General features: G+C 44.9%; 1 protein-coding gene and 1 long non-coding RNA gene across 2 annotated transcripts in view; one reads left to right on the top strand and one right to left on the bottom strand.

Moving 5' to 3' along the window:
* The window catches only part of FNDC1 (fibronectin type III domain containing 1), a 101,217-nt gene that overhangs the window by 38,025 nt on the left and 41,705 nt on the right, over positions 1-21,487 (bottom strand). The window contains exons 5-11 of the mRNA XM_038526470.1: positions 18,246-18,452; positions 12,702-12,800; positions 11,029-11,146; positions 8,972-9,159; positions 8,128-8,235; positions 5,159-5,347; positions 812-3,502 (exon numbers count right to left, since the gene is read on the bottom strand). Of these exons, the coding sequence (XP_038382398.1) occupies positions 812-3,502; positions 5,159-5,347; positions 8,128-8,235; positions 8,972-9,159; positions 11,029-11,146; positions 12,702-12,800; positions 18,246-18,452 (3,600 nt within the window). The remainder of the gene's footprint in view (positions 1-811; positions 3,503-5,158; positions 5,348-8,127; positions 8,236-8,971; positions 9,160-11,028; positions 11,147-12,701; positions 12,801-18,245; positions 18,453-21,487) is intronic.
* On the top strand, positions 15,888-18,923 carry LOC111095882. Its single transcript, XR_005353754.1, has 2 exons — positions 15,888-17,603; positions 17,773-18,923. It is a non-coding gene; the product is annotated as an uncharacterized LOC111095882 (long non-coding RNA).

The following is a 21,487-nucleotide window of genomic DNA, read 5'->3' as shown; positions in this document are numbered from 1 at the left end:
CATTGTTCTATGTCTTTACATTGGGCTAAACTAATAACAAAGTACAGAGTAATAAACACTAATGCATTCATTCAACAATCTTCCATTAAGTACCAATAGCATGCAAAGAGAGTGCAAGGTGTCCCTAAACCAAACGCTGACTTGGAGTAGATACTGTAGATCCCTGGGGTCTCTAATTCATTGTGTCCTCAATGTAAGTCACACATCTGCCTCTTACTCCTCCGTGTGACAATCATCTTTAACATGCATTTTCTGGAGGCTTTAAATAACATTCGCTGATTGCAATGTCTAAGTAATTCACACCCAAGACGTGAGTTTAATCGCAGGGTATGTTGAGAGTTTTTACATGCAGAATCAACAAGAACAAAATCCAGCCTACACAGGTACCCACTTCCTTACTGTGGATTCTTTGAATATAGCCTGGCAGGTAAGCAACTAAAAATAACCTAAAACACAGGAACCCTAGTATGGCATCTGTGACTCCTTTTCACAGATTAAGAGCATATGTTCGTGAATTTAAAGAGGCAGTATGCGGTGGAGGAATGGCAGAGGACGGGAGGGCTGCAGCCCCGCCACATAGCTTGTCTGACTTCTGGAACCGCTCAGATCCCTGAGTCCTAGTCTCCTCCACTGAAAACCAGGACAAACAATGCAAGAGGTGGTTAAGAGGCCGAAATCCCCTTACATCTGTAAAGCTCTTCACGCAGTGCTTGGACACAGCAGACACTCCATAACATAAAATAAAAGCCTCCCTAGAATTGCCATGAACACTACTACTGAGAACCGCAGAGAGAGTTCAAAACGAAATTACCTTGTCTGGTGGGGGATCTGGCAGGCTGGCGCGAGAGAGGGTTCCGGAATCTCGAGTTCATCATGCGCTGGCGCAAGGACAGCATAGGGGTGGTGGAGGCATGGACGGGAGGGGCGCGGGTGGTGTACCGCACCCGGGCCGGGGTGCCCACGGTGGGGCTTGGCGTGGCAGGGCTGCGGTGGGGGTGTCTGGGCGGGGCGAGTGGGGCTCTCGGGGAGCTGCCAGGAGCGGGCGGAGGGGCGCGCTTCTCCTCCTGGGGGGGGCTCACCCTGGGAGGCGCGAGCACAAGGGCAGGGTCGGTCTTGTCCTTAGCGATGTTCCCATCCACATATTTGCTGCCCCTGGGGCTGGAGGAGGGCCACTTTGGAGCAGAGGAAGACAGGGGGTCCCCATCCTTTCCTCCTTTAAAAAACATCGTGCCTTCACCCTCCTCCTCTGCCGAGACCGACTGCTGAGATTTGGCGGTCAGGGGCTCCTTTTTGGACGGTGCGCCCTGGGAGGCGCGCTCGCTCTTGCCCGCAGCCTGGGGCCCGGCTCGGCCCGGGACCCGGGGGCGGGCAACGGGGTGCGGGCGGGGGCCGCCGGGCCTCAGCAGGGAGCCCGGGGGTCTGCGGAGGTGACTGTCGCCCGCGCCCCCCGCGGGAGCCTCTGGCTGCCGGTGCTTGGGAAGGGACAGGGTGGGATCCCTGGCCCGGGCCGGGTGTGCGGGCTCCCGGGCGCCTCGGGCCTCTGCTTCGACGCTGTCGTGGTGCTTTCCGACAGATCTGGCCTCTGGGTCCTCGTCCCGACTGTGGGGAGACGTGGGGAGCACCCCTCGGGAGCTCGCCGCGTGGGGGGACTCACTGCCCCTGGCTGCGTAGGGGTCCGAGAAGGAGGCGCTGTCCTGCGCCCGGGGGTGGGGACGCGCAGCCTGGGGCAGCTCGGGCTTGGGTTTGGACAGCGGGCGCCCCACGTCCTTGCTCTGGGGGCCGCGGGGCTGCGGCTGCGACGCGGAGACGGCGGGGGAAGGCTGCCCTTCGGGAGCGGCGGCCCCGGCACCCAGGCCCTGGCCGGGGGCCATCCTCTTGGGCACGCCGGGCCCGGGGTGGTGCTGGGACCGCGTCGCCGGCCGCCTAGCGGGGGCCAGGTGCGCCTTAGGGTAGCCGCCCTCCGCACCCACTTCTGTGCTCTGCTGGACGTCCAGCGCCTTGGCGGGCAGGGGCTTGCCCTGAGGATGCGCACCTGCCACAGGCCCCGCGGATTTGGGGTTCTCCGCCAAGGGCTCCTTCTGCTGAAGGCTCGCCCCTCTCTGTGGGCCTTTCCTTAGGTGGTCCACGGCCAGGGAGGCAGGCTGCCTGGAGGAGGAAGACACGTGGTCGTTTACCACGGTGGCAGGGAGTGGCTTCTCGTCTTCTGCTTCGCTCTCTGCAGCGACCCCGTGAGAATTCACCCTCGAGTGAACTCGGGGGGACACAGTGGATGGCGGGGAGCTAGAGGGATGCAACCGGGGTCCTCGGCCGCTGCCAAACCGGCTTGGATATCTCGTGTGGGCAGCAAAGGGCTTGTTTCTGAACAAATTGAAATGTCCAGAGACAGGCGACCCTGCCGGCAGCCGCGCCCGAGAGGTGGGGGCGGTGGCCTCAGCCTGCCTGCCTCTATCTTCCGTATCATTGTCACCATCGCCATCAGAGGCATCCTCTCCCTCAGAGCCCTGTGTCCTAGAGGAGAGACCAGAAGACGAGGAAGACCTGGACTGTGATGGCACGTTGGACTTGGCGGCTGCGGCGCCGTAACCATCCTTCCAGCCCCTGGACAGTGGAGCCCCGCGGTGTGGTTCGGTGGGTGGCAGCCGAGATGACCCTCCCTGGGGCGGAGAAAGTCTCGAGGGTGGGACTGAAGCACCCGAATTGTCCTCCCTGTCCCCCAAATGGGGTGCTCTCCGCGCGGGCAAGGCTGGTTTTGTGCCGTGGTGCACGGGGCTTCTGTCCCGCAGGGCGCTGGAGGTGGCCTGGCGGCTGGGCCACAGGGCCGGCCGGGCGTGGGAGGTGCTCTTGGGAGGCAGCCTCTGGGAGGCGGCGTCCTTGGGGTCCCGGGAGCCCGCGGCTGGCTCCTCCTCCTCTTGGCCCACCGAGTCATTGTCAGTGGAGCTGGGGGGCGGGTTGGTGGAGGGCCCCGCTGAAGGGCGGCGAGGGCTGCCTTCCATGCGTATGTGGGGTGCAGACGAGGCTGGGGCTGAAGGGGACACTCCTGGCCGAGGGTAAGAAGCCAGAGACGAGCTGCCCCTGTCGATGCCCTCCTTTCGGGGCAGCCCGGGTGTCTGCACCCTCACTGGGGTCCTCCCAGGAGCAAGGACCGAGGGTACAGATCTACTTGGCAGCCTCTGCTGTGGCTTCTGGTCTTGGGTCTCTGAGGGCAATGTTGGTGGGTCCCCCCGGGAATCCGGCTCCTCCTCATCAGTGATTTCTGTTGACTGCAGATCCAAACCTTCAGTCTTCTTAGGGTGAAGCTGGGGTTTTCTGGGCACCCCGCCGTTGGCCAGTATTTTGTTCTTCAAGTCAAGAAGAGGGTTCTTGACATTTCTGCCTCGGGGAGAAACAGGCAAATGAGTGTGTTTCGAGGAAGTGGGAGCTTTGGGAGAAGTCTCCGGCTTTTTAGATTTCCAGTTATCCTCTGGATGGGTCTTCTGCTGCACATCGGACTCACCAGAACTGGCTATAATAAATTTTAAAGATTTTAGCCGTCAAAAAAAAAAAAAAAAAAAAAAAGAAAGCTGTGCAACATCAGGTGAGTATTTAAGAGGGCAGTGTGGAGGCATTTGTAATTAGTCATTATAATTAATAACTTCTCATTCTTTAGACATTGAATACATTTTCCAAATTATGGCAATCTTTTAAAGATCTTTTTTGCTTTAAGTAATGATACAGTCCCAGGAGATGTGTATTAGATTTCTATTAATGTAATCAAGTTATGTCACAGCTTATTATTTGCAGGAATTTTTCAAAGGAGTACTTTAAAGTGACCCATTGATTTTGTAAATGCAAAAATCTTATGTAGGATTTTCTTAATGTAACTGTCAGGATACTACAGATGTCTTAAGCCACTCTTAGCCATGTAGGGAAGAAATACACATAAGTTTGCTATAAAATGATGAATGTTAAATGATCTATACTTAAAAATAAATGGGGATGTGTTGTGTGTGATTTGCAAGTGATAGGGGAGCAACAAATACATAATTTGGGGGGCATTACAAAGAGTTCTCTCTTGCCCCTAACATGTCTGTACTTGTTTCCTCCTTCTTACTTAAAATTCCTTTAATAAAGTATACATTTGTAATCCCAAAATAAAGCTTAAGATTAAAAAGACTCCTGGGGTAGGCAGAGCATTATATTACATGTGCTCTATAATTTATCCTTTCCTGAGAGCAAGATTGAACCAGGGATGCTGTAAGAAGAGGGGAGTTTATATGGCAGTGGAGGACCCAGAGGAGCAAACCTCATCTATTCCAGTTTTTCCAGCACAGAACTGTATAATGTTGTGGTATACTGTGGATCCTCACAGCACACGGTTAGGGAGACAGCTACCAATATCTGATGTAAATATGGGGAAGCAGAAAAGAAAATACAGTCCAAAAATACCATGCTCCAATTTGGGAACTTATTAACCTGCTCAATCTTGATAGTTATCTTGATAATTTATATATATATATATATATATATATATAAAACTCCAGTTATAAATGAGGTAACTGGAGTTCTGACTAAAGCTGCACTCCAAAATAATGGAATATAAATGAAAAATCTTAAGTGCTTTCTAGAAATTGAAAAGAGCTAACAATTAGGGCAGCCCCGGTGGCACAGCGGTTTGGCGCCGCCTGCAGCCTGGGGTGTGATCCTGGAGGCCCGAGATCGAGTCCCGCATCAGGCTCCCTGCATGGAGCCTGCTTCTCCCTCTCTCTCTGCCTGTGTCTCTGCCTCTCTCTCTCTCTGTGTGTCTATGAATAAATAAATAAAATCTTTAAAAAATTTAAAAAAAGAGCTAACAATTAAAAATGTCATGTGTATTATTACACCTGTAAAAATGTCCTTTCCCTGTCAGCATAAGCCCCAAATTACTCAGTGATATAAGATTAATCACATAATTGATACATTCATGTTACTGTAATACTGTAATAGTAATTCATGTGATAAGCAATCAATAATATTTTAGTCTCCAGGAAGACTAATTTCTAATGGGACAACAAAAATATTTTAGAACTCAACAGACAACTTTAGCCCAAAAAATCATCAACAGAGTATGATCAAAGTAACACACCACAATTAGCGGTAATGAAGAGAGACAGAGAAAGAGCCACAAACACATGATGCTTACTTGTTGGTATAGTGACAATGAAGGCTTTGGAGTGAGGCCCCAGTCCTCTCCTGTTTGCCGCCCGGATTTTGAAAAGATAGCGTTCCCCAGGCTGCAGACCATCCACTAGGGCAGAAGTAGTCTCTCCAGGATAGGTGAGGGACTTTGCTCCAAATGGTTTGAGAGCCGGGGCGTATGAAAGAATGTATTCTGAAATGATTTGGCAGACGGTTGGAAGGAGGAAAGTGAACACAGTCCTGTGTCCAGCAGACAGACTGTATGGGCAGGATGAATTAGAACGTGCATTACTAAAATTAATACTCTAGCAATGCACGCCAAGTCAGCAGCTGGAGCATAGAGACACGGTGGAAGGTGAACTAACATTCGTTCAGGCTACCAGACAGGGCCACGGAGGGAACCTGCTGGCAACTTTCCATTTTCAGCAAATTAAACATATGGAGCCCAGGAGGCCAGTCTTCATACAACATACCAAGACTATTTACACTGCGTCGGGAGTTTTTCTTCATTGTGCTTATTTACTAATTTACTATGTCAGCATTACTATAGCCCAAGTAGAAGAAGCTGCAGCAGATTTAACTGATGATGGTTGGAACTGAATCTGGAGAGCTGCCAACGCCTTTAGGACTCTCAGTGTATTGATCTGGGCTATTTTTCTTTGCACGTTAAGCCAGATAGATCTCATATTTGGGGTGTAATTTCACTTCCACAGGAATTACAATCGTGGCTTAATATACGTAGGTCAGGATATTTCACAGTATTTAAAACTGTGAGGAAAAGTTGCTGGTTCATAGATTGATGGGATGTCTAACATTTCCATCTTGAATCAGTGATGTTACATTACAAACATGTAATGCCCTTGAACTTTGAAAATCAGAGCAAATTCAGCCCAAAGAACTAATATAGCTCCAGGTTTCTATGGAAATACTGCAACTTAAGGAAGCCATATTTTAAAACAGCATTTCCACCCTCAACTAAAAACCGTCATGTCTGTTTTCCTCTCAATGAACTCAAGACTTACAAAACTTATCAAATTAATGTGGGTAGGAACTAACCATGAAAAAGAATTTGAATCACAGAAAAGCCAAGCAACTGTCATATTGTCTATGTTGTATGGAGAGGAGCACAGAAGACCTTTTCTCTTCCCTGAGATCTAATCTTTAATAAGCACATTAATTAAAAAACTTCAACCAAAAATGCTTTTGCAGCATTTGTCTTTAAAAAAAAAAAAAACACATTCTTTTCTCTTTGAAAATGAACAAACTAGTCATTTATGATGGTCAAAACTAAGAATTAAAAGAACCCACTGTCTATAAAATTTTGCAATACAAACTTTTTTATGAATTCAATTCATCTGGAAAAAATGTAACCATGTCAAACTATATTCTTCTATTATGTTTTATATTTGTCATATATATAAATTCCCCAGTGGGGAATTCAATTATGAATTTGCAATCCCACTACCATCCCTTTATGAAAACTGCCTGAGCAGGGTTATGATACATGAGTTCTTTTGGACACAAAAACTCAGTAGCTATTATTATTTCTAAAAATATTTCATTGACTACCAGGGAGGTTCATTCGCCAAGGAGTTATAAATATAAACTAAGATGTGGGAGAGGGAAAGAAAGCAAATAAGTAGCATGATAATAAAGTCATAAAAGGAGGAACAATTGACTTTTTTATAACTAACAAAAGTCGTCAGCCAAAAATGTCTTTATGCAATTTTCAGAATCCTTGCCAGCATCACGACAAACTGTCATAAAAAAGGATGATTAAAGGGGCCAACTAAATATGTCTTGTCTTCATTTGCTTCTGATTTATTCCACTGGAAAAAAAATGAGTAAGAACAGTACAATATATTCTTTAAAAACTGCAAAGTGAGAAAGCATTAAGTTTAGAAACTACTACTCTACAACTGCCTTCTTTAACTTCCATTGTCCTATGGAAAGACATCCTTACAGGTCCTCAAAGATAATTTACAGTCGAATACAAGAGAACCTGTTAGTTTTTTCAGTTAAGAAATTCTCAGGGCACCTGAGTGGTTCAGCCCCTTTAAGCATCTGCCTTCGGCTCAGGTCATGATAGCAGGGTCCTGGGATCGAGCCCCACATCGGGCTCCCTGCTCAGCAGGAAGTCTGTTTCTCCCTCTCCCCCTACTGGTGCTCTCTCTCTCTCTCTCTCTCTCAAATAAATAAATAAAATCTTTAACATATCCTTAAAGTACATCTGTATAGTCAATGTCAGGTGAAATCCTCCAGATAGCCTTCTAAAATGTCTCTGAAAAGACTTCTGGAAGGTTCTTGAATGTTTTTACACTAAAAAGAAGTAATCTGTGTTTTTATTTCATATTCTCAACAATTTTTAAATTTAAGAATAGCTGTATTTTATTCTAATTCTTTTTCATCTTTGATCTTTTTTAATTTTAAAGTCATTATTTTTCCTAACCAAAAAATATTAATTAAAAAGGCTGACAAGAAAAAAATCAATTTTTTAATTTCATTACTTGGTTTTTCAAACCCATTTTTATTATATCATTCAAGACATTTGTCATTCCACAGGGTTCCTGCTTATTCCCATGTTCCACGATCATATTGGTACAATGAAAAGACCCATAGCATGCAACACAACGTTGTTCCTTGTATGTGTAAAGGTTATGATGTCACACCCATACAATTAAAAACACCCCTCCTGAGAGCAGTACTGAAATCACTGGGATAGACTTTTCATCTTTCATCGAAAGATGGCTTTTCATCTTCATGACCACCTGGATCTTACTGACAATGAGAACCCATCATGAAGTACCCTTGTCCATTGGGTTAGCGTCCCATATACGTATGTTGCTTCCCTATTGATCTTCCAGTCACCAAGCTTGCTATTAGAACGTTGTTTATCAGAGTCAACATACACATCTCTATTTGGGGTATGTCACTCTTGTGTGCACCTGACACCTTAAATAATGAAGTTCCTACCTTTCACTTTTCCCTCGGTCTCGGGCAGTGCATCCCAAGCTACAGTGACAGCTGTAGGTTTGCCATTGACTGGCCAGACATTTAAGTTTTCAGGAGCTGTTGTCGGAGCTGCAAAAGGACAAGGACCCAAGGTTTAAACATGCCTTTATGGATATTCTGAAAGTAAGTGACAGATGGTTCCTACATATATATTTTCCACTGAAGCACTACTGTGTTCATTTTTATTACACATGACAGAAAGCTCTACACTCTCATTACTCCTTATGCAAGATAGTGATTTATGTCAGTGCTACTGACTCACGTAGCAAGTTTAGACACATCTAGGGCAATGCTTTTAGAAATTCAAAATTTCTTTCATTGTTGAATAATGAAATACATAAAGAAGATTAAAATCTAGTTCAAACTTCTTTTTAATAAAGCTTTTAAAGACATTGTTTAAGATAAAATAATTGATACAGAGCAAAATTCTCCCCCAGAATCAAACAGAAGCTCAGCCTTAGGAAAGAAGAGTACCCCCTACCCTCCAGAACCATGCATTACCCAGGGACACGCATGCATATAGCAGTGATTTATGATTATGCTATCCTGGGATGTAATGTGCTCCACATATCAGAATAACATGCTAATGAATATGGCCAGCAAAGGATAAAACATGGACCCAAGGTAATAGTTCCTGAACTTCTTTGTATTAGTACGTAGAAATAAGTCCCAGAATTAGGGTCAACATTACTTTAAAAAACCTCTCTGCTGGCTTTTATCACCATTGGCTTCTTAAACTATCTTTAAATCTTATTTTCAGAGTAATTCTCAGTTTGAAAATCCAAAGGCCATTTTAAATACAGACCAGATTCTGGTGTTCTCTGGAAGACAGACGTACTCCATTTGCCATCTCTTTCACCCTGTGAAATACGGACTGCGAATTCGTACATAGTGTCTGGAATCAGGTTCTCCACCAGCACACGTCTGTTGGAGGTCTGCTTGTGATCCCACCTTGCCAATTCCCCCTTTTCTCGATAGCGCACAGTGTACTGTCTACAAGAAAATGCAAGGCAACAATGTACCCAGTTGATCACTTTTCTGGAACTGAACACTAGGCTCCTTGCTATTTTTTTCTTTCCCATGAATAATGAATTCTGGAGGTAAGTAGAGAAATTAAAGAGAAGAAAAATCTAAGTTTTTGACTATGTTATTAAGTTAAAGAATTTATTCTCAAGTTCCAGGAAAGATGTTTAAAGTAGGCTAGGAGAGATGGAACTTACTGTGTCTTACTGCACATGAGATCAAGAGGAGATTGAGAAGGGAAGGGACAGAAGGGGGACAGCTTTGACCAGGCAAGTGCCTTCTGAGGGATGTGTGTGTATGTGTGTGCATGTATGTGGTGTGAAAAAGCAATAGCAATAACTGAAGTTGACCCAAGGTATCTTGGCTCTCAGGAAAAAAAAAGATAAGAAGATAAATTTCATGCCAAAGCAGGCATGTTTTCTATAGGTTCAGAAGGAAAGGCAACATATGGTTTTGAGTAAACTTATTAGCGTTGGAAGAAGCAAAAATGTGTAACAAACAGAGCAGGATAGAGGAGTTTACCAAAGAAACTATACTGTGTGATTGTCAGGGAGAGAAACAGTGGGAACAAACTTGGTAATAACAATCCCAGACATAAGACATCTACCACACTCTAAGAGTTGCAAATGACATTTATTGTATTCCTTTCCCTAGAAATTTTCTTTGCAGCCACTTGGCAGTAGAAAGTATTTGAAGCATTAACAAGGTGATATTTAATAAGTCAAGATAAGACTTTAGTTGCAGACACAGCCCAGCCCACCAGTTAATACAAGAGTCCTGCTAAAAAAATTCAAGCCCTCTTTTGTTTTCATCAAGATGTTGGGAATCAAAGTCCAGTGGTAATCAGGAAAAAACAGCTAGGAGGAGAATCACTATGAGCTTCCGGAGGTCTTTCAAAAGAAGGAGATGTCTTTTTGTTGTTGTTGTTGTTACTAACAGACAGTGACAGAAACTATATCTAATACAAATAATGGAATATATGTAAAATACATATATAATATCAACATTCCATTCCATTCATCTTTTTAAGGGACATTCACTTTTCCTGGTTGTAGATAGGTTCAAAAGTTAATACATAGTGCCCTGGTGGCCACCAAATCTTTGGCTTTCTCTTGGTAATATAAACTATTCAATCATTTAACACATAAAATTTTGATGGCTATAATAATCTACTGCTAACAAGGAATGGTGTTTTCCAGTGGCTTTTTTAAACGCAAAAATTATCTTAACCTTATGATTAGTTTTTCTTCTACTGTTATTGCAAATCAGTATAAAAATCTGAATGGCATAAACTCATGGCTTGAGGACAAAATAGTGTCTTTTGCTGTGCACAACTGAGCTGGATATAAAGCAATTCAGGCTTTGAAGGATGTCTGAAGAACTATGGTGTGGAAGGCATTCGACAAATGTCCACCTCTCTACATAAAAATCCTTCCTACTGCCATCCTTCCTGGATAACAGGAGGAAAGATAAGATTCCTTCTAAGATGAGGCCATATCTTGTGCACACAAATAGATTGTTTTGAGGCAAAACAAAACACAAATTGAAGAAACAGAATCTAGGGAATTTCCAGACACAAGATAAAACTCTGAGCAAGTGAGAGGCAAGGTTCTGCTGTGTGTGTTACACACGAGGCCCTGGTAGTATCTGATCTGCAGAAAATGTGTGACCACACCTGAGATTAGCCAGTTTGTCATAGAATAGTCTGCCCTTCAGCTACAGAAGAGGCCAACATTCAGATATGTCAAGAGATACAGTCATTCAAATAAACTCATGTCTCTTCAGGGTCAGAAAAACCACATCTCTCATACTTAAAGACAAAGAAATAAGGGAAAGTACCTTGATGCGACAACTTTCTTCTGTTTTTCCAAAACAGGATCCACCCAGGCTACAAGCACAGATTGGGATGACATGACCCGGACATTGATGTCTTCAGGCACGTCTAGCTCATCCTCTTCTGAAATAACAATGGGACACATTAAAGACTACTCTGCCCTGAGTTCCTCTGGCCTCCAGAGCTCATTATTCATGCTGTATAATTTTTAAATTGCTTATACTTAAGGTAGATAAAATGAAATGCATAGAAAGCTAAGCAATTGTTTGATTGGTCAATGCAGAAAAACCAAAATCTCCATTCTTGTTTTTCTTACCCATAGTCTAAGAAATGGGCAGTTTACTTGAACAGCTGACCAATTCAGTGGACATAAAGAACAGTGCAGAAGGGATGCTTTGCCTTGGTCCAAGATACTCCAAGTGACTCAGTGTTTTCTTAACACATACTGTAAGTTTCTGGGAAATAATACAATCTTTACAGGAAGCAAAAGTTTTGAGGGGAGAAAAGGTCAAGTCATGGCATTTCCTTAGCGATCATGGCATGAAATGAGGTTCTGGTTCAAACAAATGCATAAATCACATTGGGTTCAATATCCTTACATTTTAGAAAATGTGGCTCCAAGACAGATTGCAAGTTACATTGAGGCATAAAATAGAACTCAGTTTGCCAATTTCCAAGAGAATACCTCGTACTCACAAAGCCTATAGTTTCTGTCCAATCTCTACCATAAATGAAGACTTACAGGCTTTGGTTTTGCATTTTAGTCTCTTGGGGATATCGTTTGTTGTGTTTTTTCTTTTCCTGCCTCAGGGACCATGTTTCAAAAGGATATGACTTTTGCTACAAGTGGGGGCGAGGTGTAGAAATAGCCTGTTAGAAAAGCAATACAGTCACTTCTACTATAGCAGTGAACAATGAAAAATGAAAATGCAGCATCATGCATTTGAGACTTTTGTCACACAACGTAAGCAACTATAATCATTATAAAAGTAAAATGATAATATAGAAATATACATAATAATTTAATGCCTGCTCTGTCCTATAAAACTGTAATCACAAATACATTGTGAATTCATGAAAATAGCCACACTGCAGGTTGTCTCTTTAAATTGAGGCATAAGATCCAGAATAGGTATGTGTAATTTATTAAGGTGTGAGTGATATAAAAAAAAAAAATCTGTGAATGGATGGAGGAAAAAAACATCTCTTAGTAAATGACCAATGATTAGGCTATGAGCAAACCTCACTACATTTTTCTCACTCTTCTCAAGGTTATGTTTGGGAGATTTTAGCTAAAATGAAGTATGAGTGTAGAACTTGCACACTGCTTCCTCCACACTTCTCTTATTTCTCTCTGCTCAGGGTCTGCCACCAGGGCAACTGATGTGTGGGTTACGCTGTGATTTTAAATGGAGCCAAGGCTTGGCTGCACCTATTGCAGCAAATCTGCTGCAAAGGAAAGCCATTCAAGATTATAAAGAGAAATATACTTCTTCGGGAGCACACTCTCATCTCCGAGTAAAAAAGAAACGCACTCGTATCCAAGATGTGGCCAAGCCTTGGGGTTTCCTTCATACTCAATGAAATCCATGTAATTCTCACTCAGGCAGCATCATTTGGAAACAACAATGCATCCACACAGACCATGACATGAGCAGATGCATCCTTGAAAACATACCTGAAATCTTCCGTTTCGTTAGGGCAGCCCTGTAGACAGGCTGACTCTGGCCCTGTGAGTTCATGGACTGCAGGGAGACCACATACACCGACTCCGAGGCTGTGGACCAACCGGCAAGGGATGAGGCTCTGCACTTGGCTTTCCAGAACGCACACCCTCACTCTCTGCATACCCCCTCCCTTCCCATCTCGTCCTTCTGGGGTATTCCAACTTCTTCAGGACAATTAAAGATGAGACCAAGAAAATTAGAAAGTAGGCTCACTGTTATGTAAGAAAATGCAGAAGTAATTATTACTTATAATTTTTTTTAAGATTTTATTTATTTTAGAGAGAGAGAGAGAGAGCAGGAAGGGAGGGACAAAGCAAGAGGGAAAGAGTCTCAAGCAGACTCTGTGCTGAGTGTGAAGCCCGACACAGGGCTCGATACCAGGACCCTGAGATCACGACCTGAGCTGAAACCAAGAGTCAGCCGTTCAACTAACTGTACCACCCAGGCACCCTTATTACCTGTAATTCTTAGGAAAGGGGTCCTATCTCAACATCAAAGAAAGATGAACCATGTTTAAAAAATAAAATAATAATGTATTTGCCCACAGAATTCCCCCAATTTCTTTTTACCTCCAAAATAGAGAAGAGAGGTCACTCAGTTTTTTATCTGTCATCAAAAAGAAGAGAGCGAGACAAGAACAGTGAGTATATAGGTTAGCAGTCCAGAGAGGATCCTAGGCCCTTAGAAACTGAAATCCTCAGAACTGAGCCTCCAAAGATTTGCTAAGAGCAAATGTAAGAGTTTAAGCATGTCCTTTATTTCTGGATTGTTCTTTCAGTTAATTCCCTCCACTCTGCTCCCCAAATCATACACTGGGCCCACTAGTATCCAAATGAATCTAAACTTGAAAACTATATTTTGAAAAAAAAATTACAGTGATGAAATAGAACTTGAAACTTTCAAGTTACCACAGAATCTTAAAATCTGGGATCCAGATAAGACTTTGATTAAATTCCAATTTGACCTTCTTGTTTTGTAGGTAAGGACATTAAGACATGAGAAACTTGACTGATTTGCACACGGGCATGCCCTAAGAAGGACCCATAATCTTCTCTGAATCCAGAGTAGCTAATGCTTAACTCCAGGCTCTATTGACTGAGCTTTCTGCAGCAGCCTTAATCAGTTCAAGAATAAAAATGAGGCGATATGACATATTTCTTTATTTTTATTTAATTAATTAATTTTTTTGAGATAGAGTGAGCACAGGGAGGAGGGAGGGTTAGGGGGAGAGAGAAAGAATCTTAAGCAGGGTCCACACTCAGCAGGGAGCCCAACAGGGGGCTCGATCTCACTACCCTGAGATCATGACCTGAGTGGGCTCAGTCAAGAGTCAGGGTCTGACTGAGCCACCCAGGTGCCCCAATATGATATACTTCTAATGCAGATGACAACACCATCAGGTAATACCTAAGCAAATGAGCAGAGGTAACACTGAGATGGTAATGAGAGCTTGCAACACTGGAGGTCTTCCTTTAGGCATTGCAAACCTTCACAGTAATGGGAAAATAAACCTTTTGTTTTTACAAACAACATGTCAACTAAACATAAAAGGAGACCAGTGTTCAAAAACCTCACATGGAGAAACTTATTTATGTAAACTGCTGTGACCAGTCACATTTCAGGGCAAGGGGATAATATCTGACAACCTTTGAACATCCTCTATCTCTACACACACACACACACACACACACTCACACACACCAGGTGAAACTCATGCTGTGAATGAGTAACTTAATATTTAGGCTAAGGCTCTGATGTCTTATTCTACTATCAAATTTTAAAATGTATGTTTTATAAAGGGGAAAAATCAAGTTTGTAACACTTGGATTCAGAGAGCATCGAACTAAACTTCCAAAAAAGGGAGTCCCTTCAGGTCAATTTCTTGGTGCCATTAACAAAGGAAGCAGCCAAAGTTCAGCAAAGAACTCTGCTTCTAAACTTGTGATCCAGGAACATGTATAAAGAAACTTAAAAAGCAATGGCCCATCATTTATCAAGAGCCACCAATAAAGGACTAATTTCCCACAATTGAGGTGTTTACATATTTCTGATGTATTTCTTAAAGTTCCTAGATTGTTTTTAACACCCAAATTCTTGATTTGTGAGCTCTCCACTGTAAACTTGGCCCAAGATTATCATGAAGGAAGAGTAAACCACAACAGTTCACATATCTGGGTCTGGTCTCTTGGCTATGTTGAGTATGTCCCATCAGCTCCTCATTTAGTTCCTACAAAAGCCCCATGAGGAAGCTACTCTTATGGTCTCCTTTTCAGAGAAGAGAAACCAGGCTCAGGGCGATGAGATGACCTACCCATGGTCATGGACTAGGTGGCAGGGCCAGTCTGACCCCCCAGGTTTTGCTACAGTGGGTGAAAGGGGAGGAGGGCCCAGAGCCAAGTGTTGGCTGTGGAGCAACCATCTCTTTTTCACAGAAATAATGAAGACTCACTGGAATAACAACACACTGCATTCTGGGCCCCTGATTATTATTGGTAGTCTGGAAATAATATTTCCAAAATGAGCCCGGCATCACCAGCTCAGCGCTCCCTGAGACCCCAGGTACCACGGCCACTCTTTGCTGCCAGTGTATTGGCTCACTTCCCCAAATTCAAGTGTATGACTCAGCAGAAACTCTGGACTTCAGACTGGTGTAACTTCTGGAAGGTCCCCCAACTCATGCGCTCTTTCTTTATTACTCTTCAGCTCCCACACGAGCTCCAGTGCTTGCCATGTCCTCTGGCCTCTGGGTCCTATGGCCACCCATGCTTGCCTGGATGGGACTCGGCCCTGGGCACCCACCACAGCACTTCCTGCCTCCCAGGCCTGTTCTATTGCCTCTGCTCTCAAGACACACTCTGTGGTTTGTCTCCATGGGGGACTGCTGGGACTCCAGTTTCCCCCAAGGGGCCTGACACAGAAGATGTTCAATCACATGTGCTTCATGAATGACCGAGAGAGTAGGATTTTTGCTGACAGGACCTTGGGTCCACCTTTCTCCAAGCTTCCCTGGCCATTTTCTGTGGGCACCATGCTTTCAATGGCATCTCAGAAGTGGAATTAAAATCCTACATAGGATAAAATGAAGACCCTGGCCTCCTATGACACAGCAGGCCCACTGTGATGTCATCCCCAGAATTCCCTGCATCCTCCCCACTATGATGGAGCCAGAATCAGGGATATTTTTTCCTCCTCATGGCTCGGAGATCATTCATTATGGCAAGTCCAACATTTTCTTGTTTGGTGAAAATTCAAAAGCCAACATGTTGTCATGGAGACACAAGAAGCTGTGTCCATCAGGCTGGGACTGGAGCCCAGCCCTGACCTCAGTTTCCACATGGGCTCAACTTCAAGGAGCAAACAAATCCTCCTGCTTCCTTCAGGTGAGCCAGGGGTCACTACTGAGCCAGTGAAGAGACAGCAGAACCAGTCAGATGAGGAACTTGTCTGCTCTGAACAAGGTTTTGCCACATGGCATCTAATGAAACGCTCAGAACAATGAAAACCTCCCCCTGAAAACATGCTCCCTTATAGTATCAGGAATGCAGAAAGAGTGACTCTCCTCTTCTGCTGATATTCTGGATAGAATTTGGCCCAAGTCACCAAAACAGAGCCTCCAACACACATTCAGGGCAAGAGGTAAGCTTGGGAGTGAATGACCGAGGAATCTCCAGATGACTGGGCCTCTGGCTCTAGGTCTCGCTGCTAATACTGAAGCCTCACAAAGCATGTGCAGCTCTGATGTCTCCACTTTCTTCTGCAATCCCATGTGGCTTCCAGTGCACTGGAGCAGAGGTGGCTAGTCTTCTTTGGGAAGTCTGGAGTGTGAATTTTGAGATGGCTTGGATGCTATGCCCAGCAGAACACCCAGCAGACTTGTCCAAGGGTCTTCAGCAGCTGGCTGAACAGACAGCAGAATAGGATGATGACTTCTAGACCAGAAAGGGAATCCAGCCTGGCCTTCCACTAGTGTCTCCAACCAGATCAAATCGGCCCTGATCAGCACCTGCCATGCAGCCCAAGGGGCCAGCCTTGGGAGTCCTGAGAAACTGAGAGCTGCTTGTCCAAATTCCAGAATCTGTAGTCCTGCCTTGAGAGAATGGATTGTGTTCTTGGAGCACCTGGGGCACCTAGGGCAGCAGGCCTTCTTCCCACAGGCAGCCCCATTTCCACCACCACCTTTCTCACCAGGCTGTCTCCTGAGCCCCGAACTGCCGTTCATTGGTGCTGCGAGCCAGGAACCCTCACTCTGGGTTCTCCTCTCCCTCACTTCTCACATTTCTCTATCTTGTCTCCCCAGTCTCATTTCCCACCACTTGCCTGTCCCTCGTCATGTCTGACAGAAGACTTAGGTAGGTGCCACAGGCAAGACACATGTCTTGTCATGGGTGACTCTGTTCACAGCACAAACCTTCAGCTCTGTGCCCTTCTGGGCTCCTTTGCCCAGAGCCGGTCCTCCTTCCCACCTCCAGCCCACTTCACTGATGCTGGAAACTGAGCGAGGCCTGGCTAACACAAGTGAAGAGACCACCAGATCCTACTTGAGTCTTCTGGGAGGACCCAATAAATCACCCCTCCTTCCTTGCCACATACTGATCCACTTTGGAAGCGACTGAAGACTAAGCAGTGTGGCCAACATATTTATTGCTGGTATGATCTATGTTGGAGAACATGCAGCAAGTGTGCTTTCTAGTATGAGCCCCAGAACTATGCAGACTCTGCTGCCCAGCAGCCCTGGGCCCTACATGACTTAGGCCCAGAGGAGCTGAGCAGATCGTGTGCTCTCTGCAGCTTGGCTTCCCCCAGGAAGAGGACCCATAGAGGGACAACCTAGCACCTCCCGCCAAACTAATCAGGTAAGTAAGGGGATGTGAGGAGAGGGGGAGAAAACCAGGAGTTTGCAGCATCGCCTCACTCAGACCATGGCCTGCGCCACTCTCCGGGCTTATCAGTGAGTACGAGCAGCAAAGGTCAGGCCTTGCCCTGAGCTAGAACCATATGCATCATCTCTTCACGTCCCAGCAGACATGGCCAATGCTTCCTTCACCACAAAGGGTTTGCAAAAAAGGAGGAGGGCAGGCCTGATGTGCAGGCTCCAGCAGCTGCCATCACATCTCATCTTGAAAGGACCCAAGGTCCAGTGTCCTGGGATCTAAGACAAAGCTTGAAAGAACAAGACGGTGAAAGCAGAGGCAAGATGAGAAAAGCATTAGCTTCCCTCCCACATCCAGAGAAACGGCCCAGCTCAAGGAACTGTTCTAACGGGTCAGGCAGCAGTTGCTGGGCACTGGGAGGGAGGCCTGGTCCTGCCACCGAAGGTTGAAAGGATGGAGGCACAGATGGAGGACACAGCAAAGAGTACAGTCGTGAGTAATCGTCAGACCTGGAAAACGAACACAGCACCTCAAATACACCTGTCTGTCACGAACGGGCTTCTAAGTATTGGCATGATGGCAAAGGTCAGCAAAACATCGGATACCAATTAACGTGAAACTCACCCAGCTTTTTAATTTCGTGTGTCCGCTCATCCCTTGTCAGTGGGACATAATTCATCTTGCGGCCACTTTCCCCGTAGCCCAGAAGGAAACCCCGCGATCTGCGTGGACTCTTGGCTCCCGACAGGCGCGGTGCCTTCCACGCAACGGACAGCCGGTCGTCTGAGGATCGGACACGGACACGCAAGGGCTTGTTGGGCACTTCCTTTTCTTAAAGAGGACATGACACAGACATTATTAAACAGTATACCCCTCAGAGTGAGCCACTGAGTATATACAGTCTGTCCGAAGACTGAGCTACAGCAATTAGCAGTTGGGCCCAAGCAGCCGGGTTTTGACAATCAATTCTAATAGGAACACTTCTCCCCCAAGGGTATCGACACTCCACGCACGTGTCCCTCCCCACATTTCAGACCAAGGGGTCTCAAGAACTTAAAGCAAAAACATGCCATTGTGAGGCTGCCAGCCAGAAATCTTGGATGTTTTATAACATTCTTTCTCATCCATTTTGCCTTCTTAAGGCCAAAATTATATATTCTCTGGTGAGAGCGAAAGGTCAGTGTAAAAATAGAGCAAATACACTTCTGGGCTCTTTATAACGGTCCTCCAGGAAGCTTTCCACTCTAAGGTTCAAAAAAGACAGGCTTTCCTTGTCTTTACAGTAAATCGCTAAGAGCTAAATACTAACTGGTTTTTGCTTTTTATCTCAATTTCTCTTACATGGCTGTTTTGCCCCTCCAGACAAATGATGCTGTCATCCCCAGTCTCTGCTCTTTCCTTCTCGTGAAATCAACGTCTAGAAATTTTCTTGCTAAATGATAATCTCAAGAAATGCCCCGATCGCTAACTTTTCCAAAGCAATGCATTCTGGTGGCCAACGCTTAGTGGTTAAAGTCTTGCTTTTATATCAGTTAAAGAGCTGATAAGTTTGGGAACAAGGGCAGGAGGGCCCCATGATGACCACACTGCCTGGACCACACTTCAGCCCTACAAGAGGGATACAGGGAGGCTAATAAGCATCTCTCCAGTTCCAGAAGCCAAGTTCTTCCCAGGTGTTGTTCTTCAACCATCTACATTGGCCCCATCATCAATTCCAACCTAATGTTTTAGACCGGAAACTTCCCAGCTAAGCAAAGACATAAAAACAAAATCTATTGTCATGAGTTAGTACAAGCTTCAATAACACAATAAATCAATCGCCATTAGAGATGGTTATTCTGAAAAGTCAGACACATCAAAAAGAATATCCTTTTGTACATCAGCTGGAGTTACCTACTCAATTATAGGGCACTCCTATTCCTAAAGGAATACCATGTTATGGTATTCAATAGAATCTTCTCCAATACAAAAAGTAGTTATTATTAAGATTTTTTGGTTTTTTGATCCAATAGTGCAGTCAAAGGATGAAGTACATGAAACTTGCCCTTGCACCTGGTGGTGTGAGTGTAACCACTTGCCCTGGGGTTTTACTAAACTGATCTTGGTTTTGTTCCAGGTTAAGAGGTAGGCTCTCAATTTCAAGGACTAGCCTCTATAAAAATTAGGGACCACCAAGTGATTATAGAAATGATAAATATGCTCATTTATATAGTCCAAAGGAAAATAATTTGCCAAATGTGTTCAGTATTGTTAGCCCAACTCATTAATGGCACAGCATCGATGAACTGTATGAGGTCCTATATTAATCCTACAACCTGGTTATCCGTATGAGTTCCCTTCATACTTCATACCCTTCATACCATGCCCCATGGTTCTAGAAAGATCCAGGCTGCCAAAACTTATTAAGTGTTTGGACTATCCACAGGTGACTGTGCCACACAGGTGGACACGAAATTTCCTTCATCAGCATGGGTCACTGATGAACAGACCTTGTGTGGGGCCTGAGGGAGAAGAATTTTTTTAAATACTGGGGAAAATGTCTTATAAAAGCCACGTATGAAAAGCAAAATCTGAATAATGAGCAGCATGCTTAGTCTCATTTATCAACAATGACATTTTAGTTTGTTTTTAAAGTTAGCAGATTTCCAGAGGACATTCATCAAAGCAAAACACATAACCAAGTTTACTTTCTCAGGAATAGTGTTTGTGTCATTTTCAGATTTGTGCGAAAGTCATGAAACAGACTTGACATGAGCCATGAGTGAGGGCATAGAAGTCAAGAGAAAATTTCACAGGAAGCAAAAACCTCTCTTCATTCTGTCTTCACAGCTTCCAAGTCATGTTTCCCTCTGTGTGCCTCCAACACAAACTGTCACCACACACACAAAATGTAGTTTTAAAAGAAGACACTCTCATGAGTCATTACACAGAGTCTCTGAGGGTGAACCACCTGAGGTTGGGGTTTGATTTCACGGGGTGCCCAGCTTTGGGCAAAGGTCAGTACTATGTTTTTAAAAAGTTTACAAAGTGAAAATGATCTCTGCCAACAACATAGGATGTTCTTTTTCTTCTATAAAAAGCTCATACCTCCTTGAAGGAACCTCTCGCTGATAAATGATGCCTGCTCAGGCTGCCACAGGCCATTTGCACTGCTTGTTTTTTGGGCAGAAATGGCAGGGTTACCACCCAACCATGGCTGCCACAGTCTATTTCCTGAGGCACAGCAACAAACAGGACACATGTCTATGGTGCTGTTACCAACTTGACTGCCCTCAGTGTTACGCCTCGCCCCATCTCTTGTCCTAAAGATGAGAGTGGCCTACGGCAACACTCTCACCACTGCAGAAAGCAACACACCAACATGGAAGTTCTGGGACGATCTTCAGCAAGATGGGCAAATGTACCGAACACACACACACACACACACACACACACACGCAGGTCTTAAAGGGGTCAGATCAAAAATAAATTTTTGAACAGAGAGGGTATTCTCTGCCCTGTGGCTCTGCTTCAGTCCTGGGACACTTCCAGCCACACACGCCACAGTGCAAAGTGTTCCTGGAGGGCGCACCGTCACTGCTGGGCCTTGGGAACGCGGCAGGTCTCTGCTCCACACAAATAACCCCTGACACTCAACAGTAAAGTCCTGACAAAACCATAATAAGGGAAAAGATCACTGGAAAAGTGACAGGGTCCCTGAGGAAGCAGGAAGGAGTAAGATTCCAAAGACAAGGAGTTCAGTCTCAGACGGCGCAAGTTTATTGCCTGAAGTCCCCAGCCCATGGCTCTGTCTTGACCCACGCCAGGCCCGCCCCCCCAATGGCAGGGACAGTAGCTGCCCCCTCAAACTCTCCAGGCTTTCACCC

This window comes from Canis lupus, chromosome 1 (assembly GCF_011100685.1).
Source record: "Canis lupus familiaris isolate Mischka breed German Shepherd chromosome 1, alternate assembly UU_Cfam_GSD_1.0, whole genome shotgun sequence".
Lineage (NCBI taxonomy): Eukaryota > Metazoa > Chordata > Mammalia > Carnivora > Canidae > Canis > Canis lupus.
Note: the sequence above shows the minus strand (reverse complement) of the source record. Positions and strands in the feature narration are given on the sequence as shown.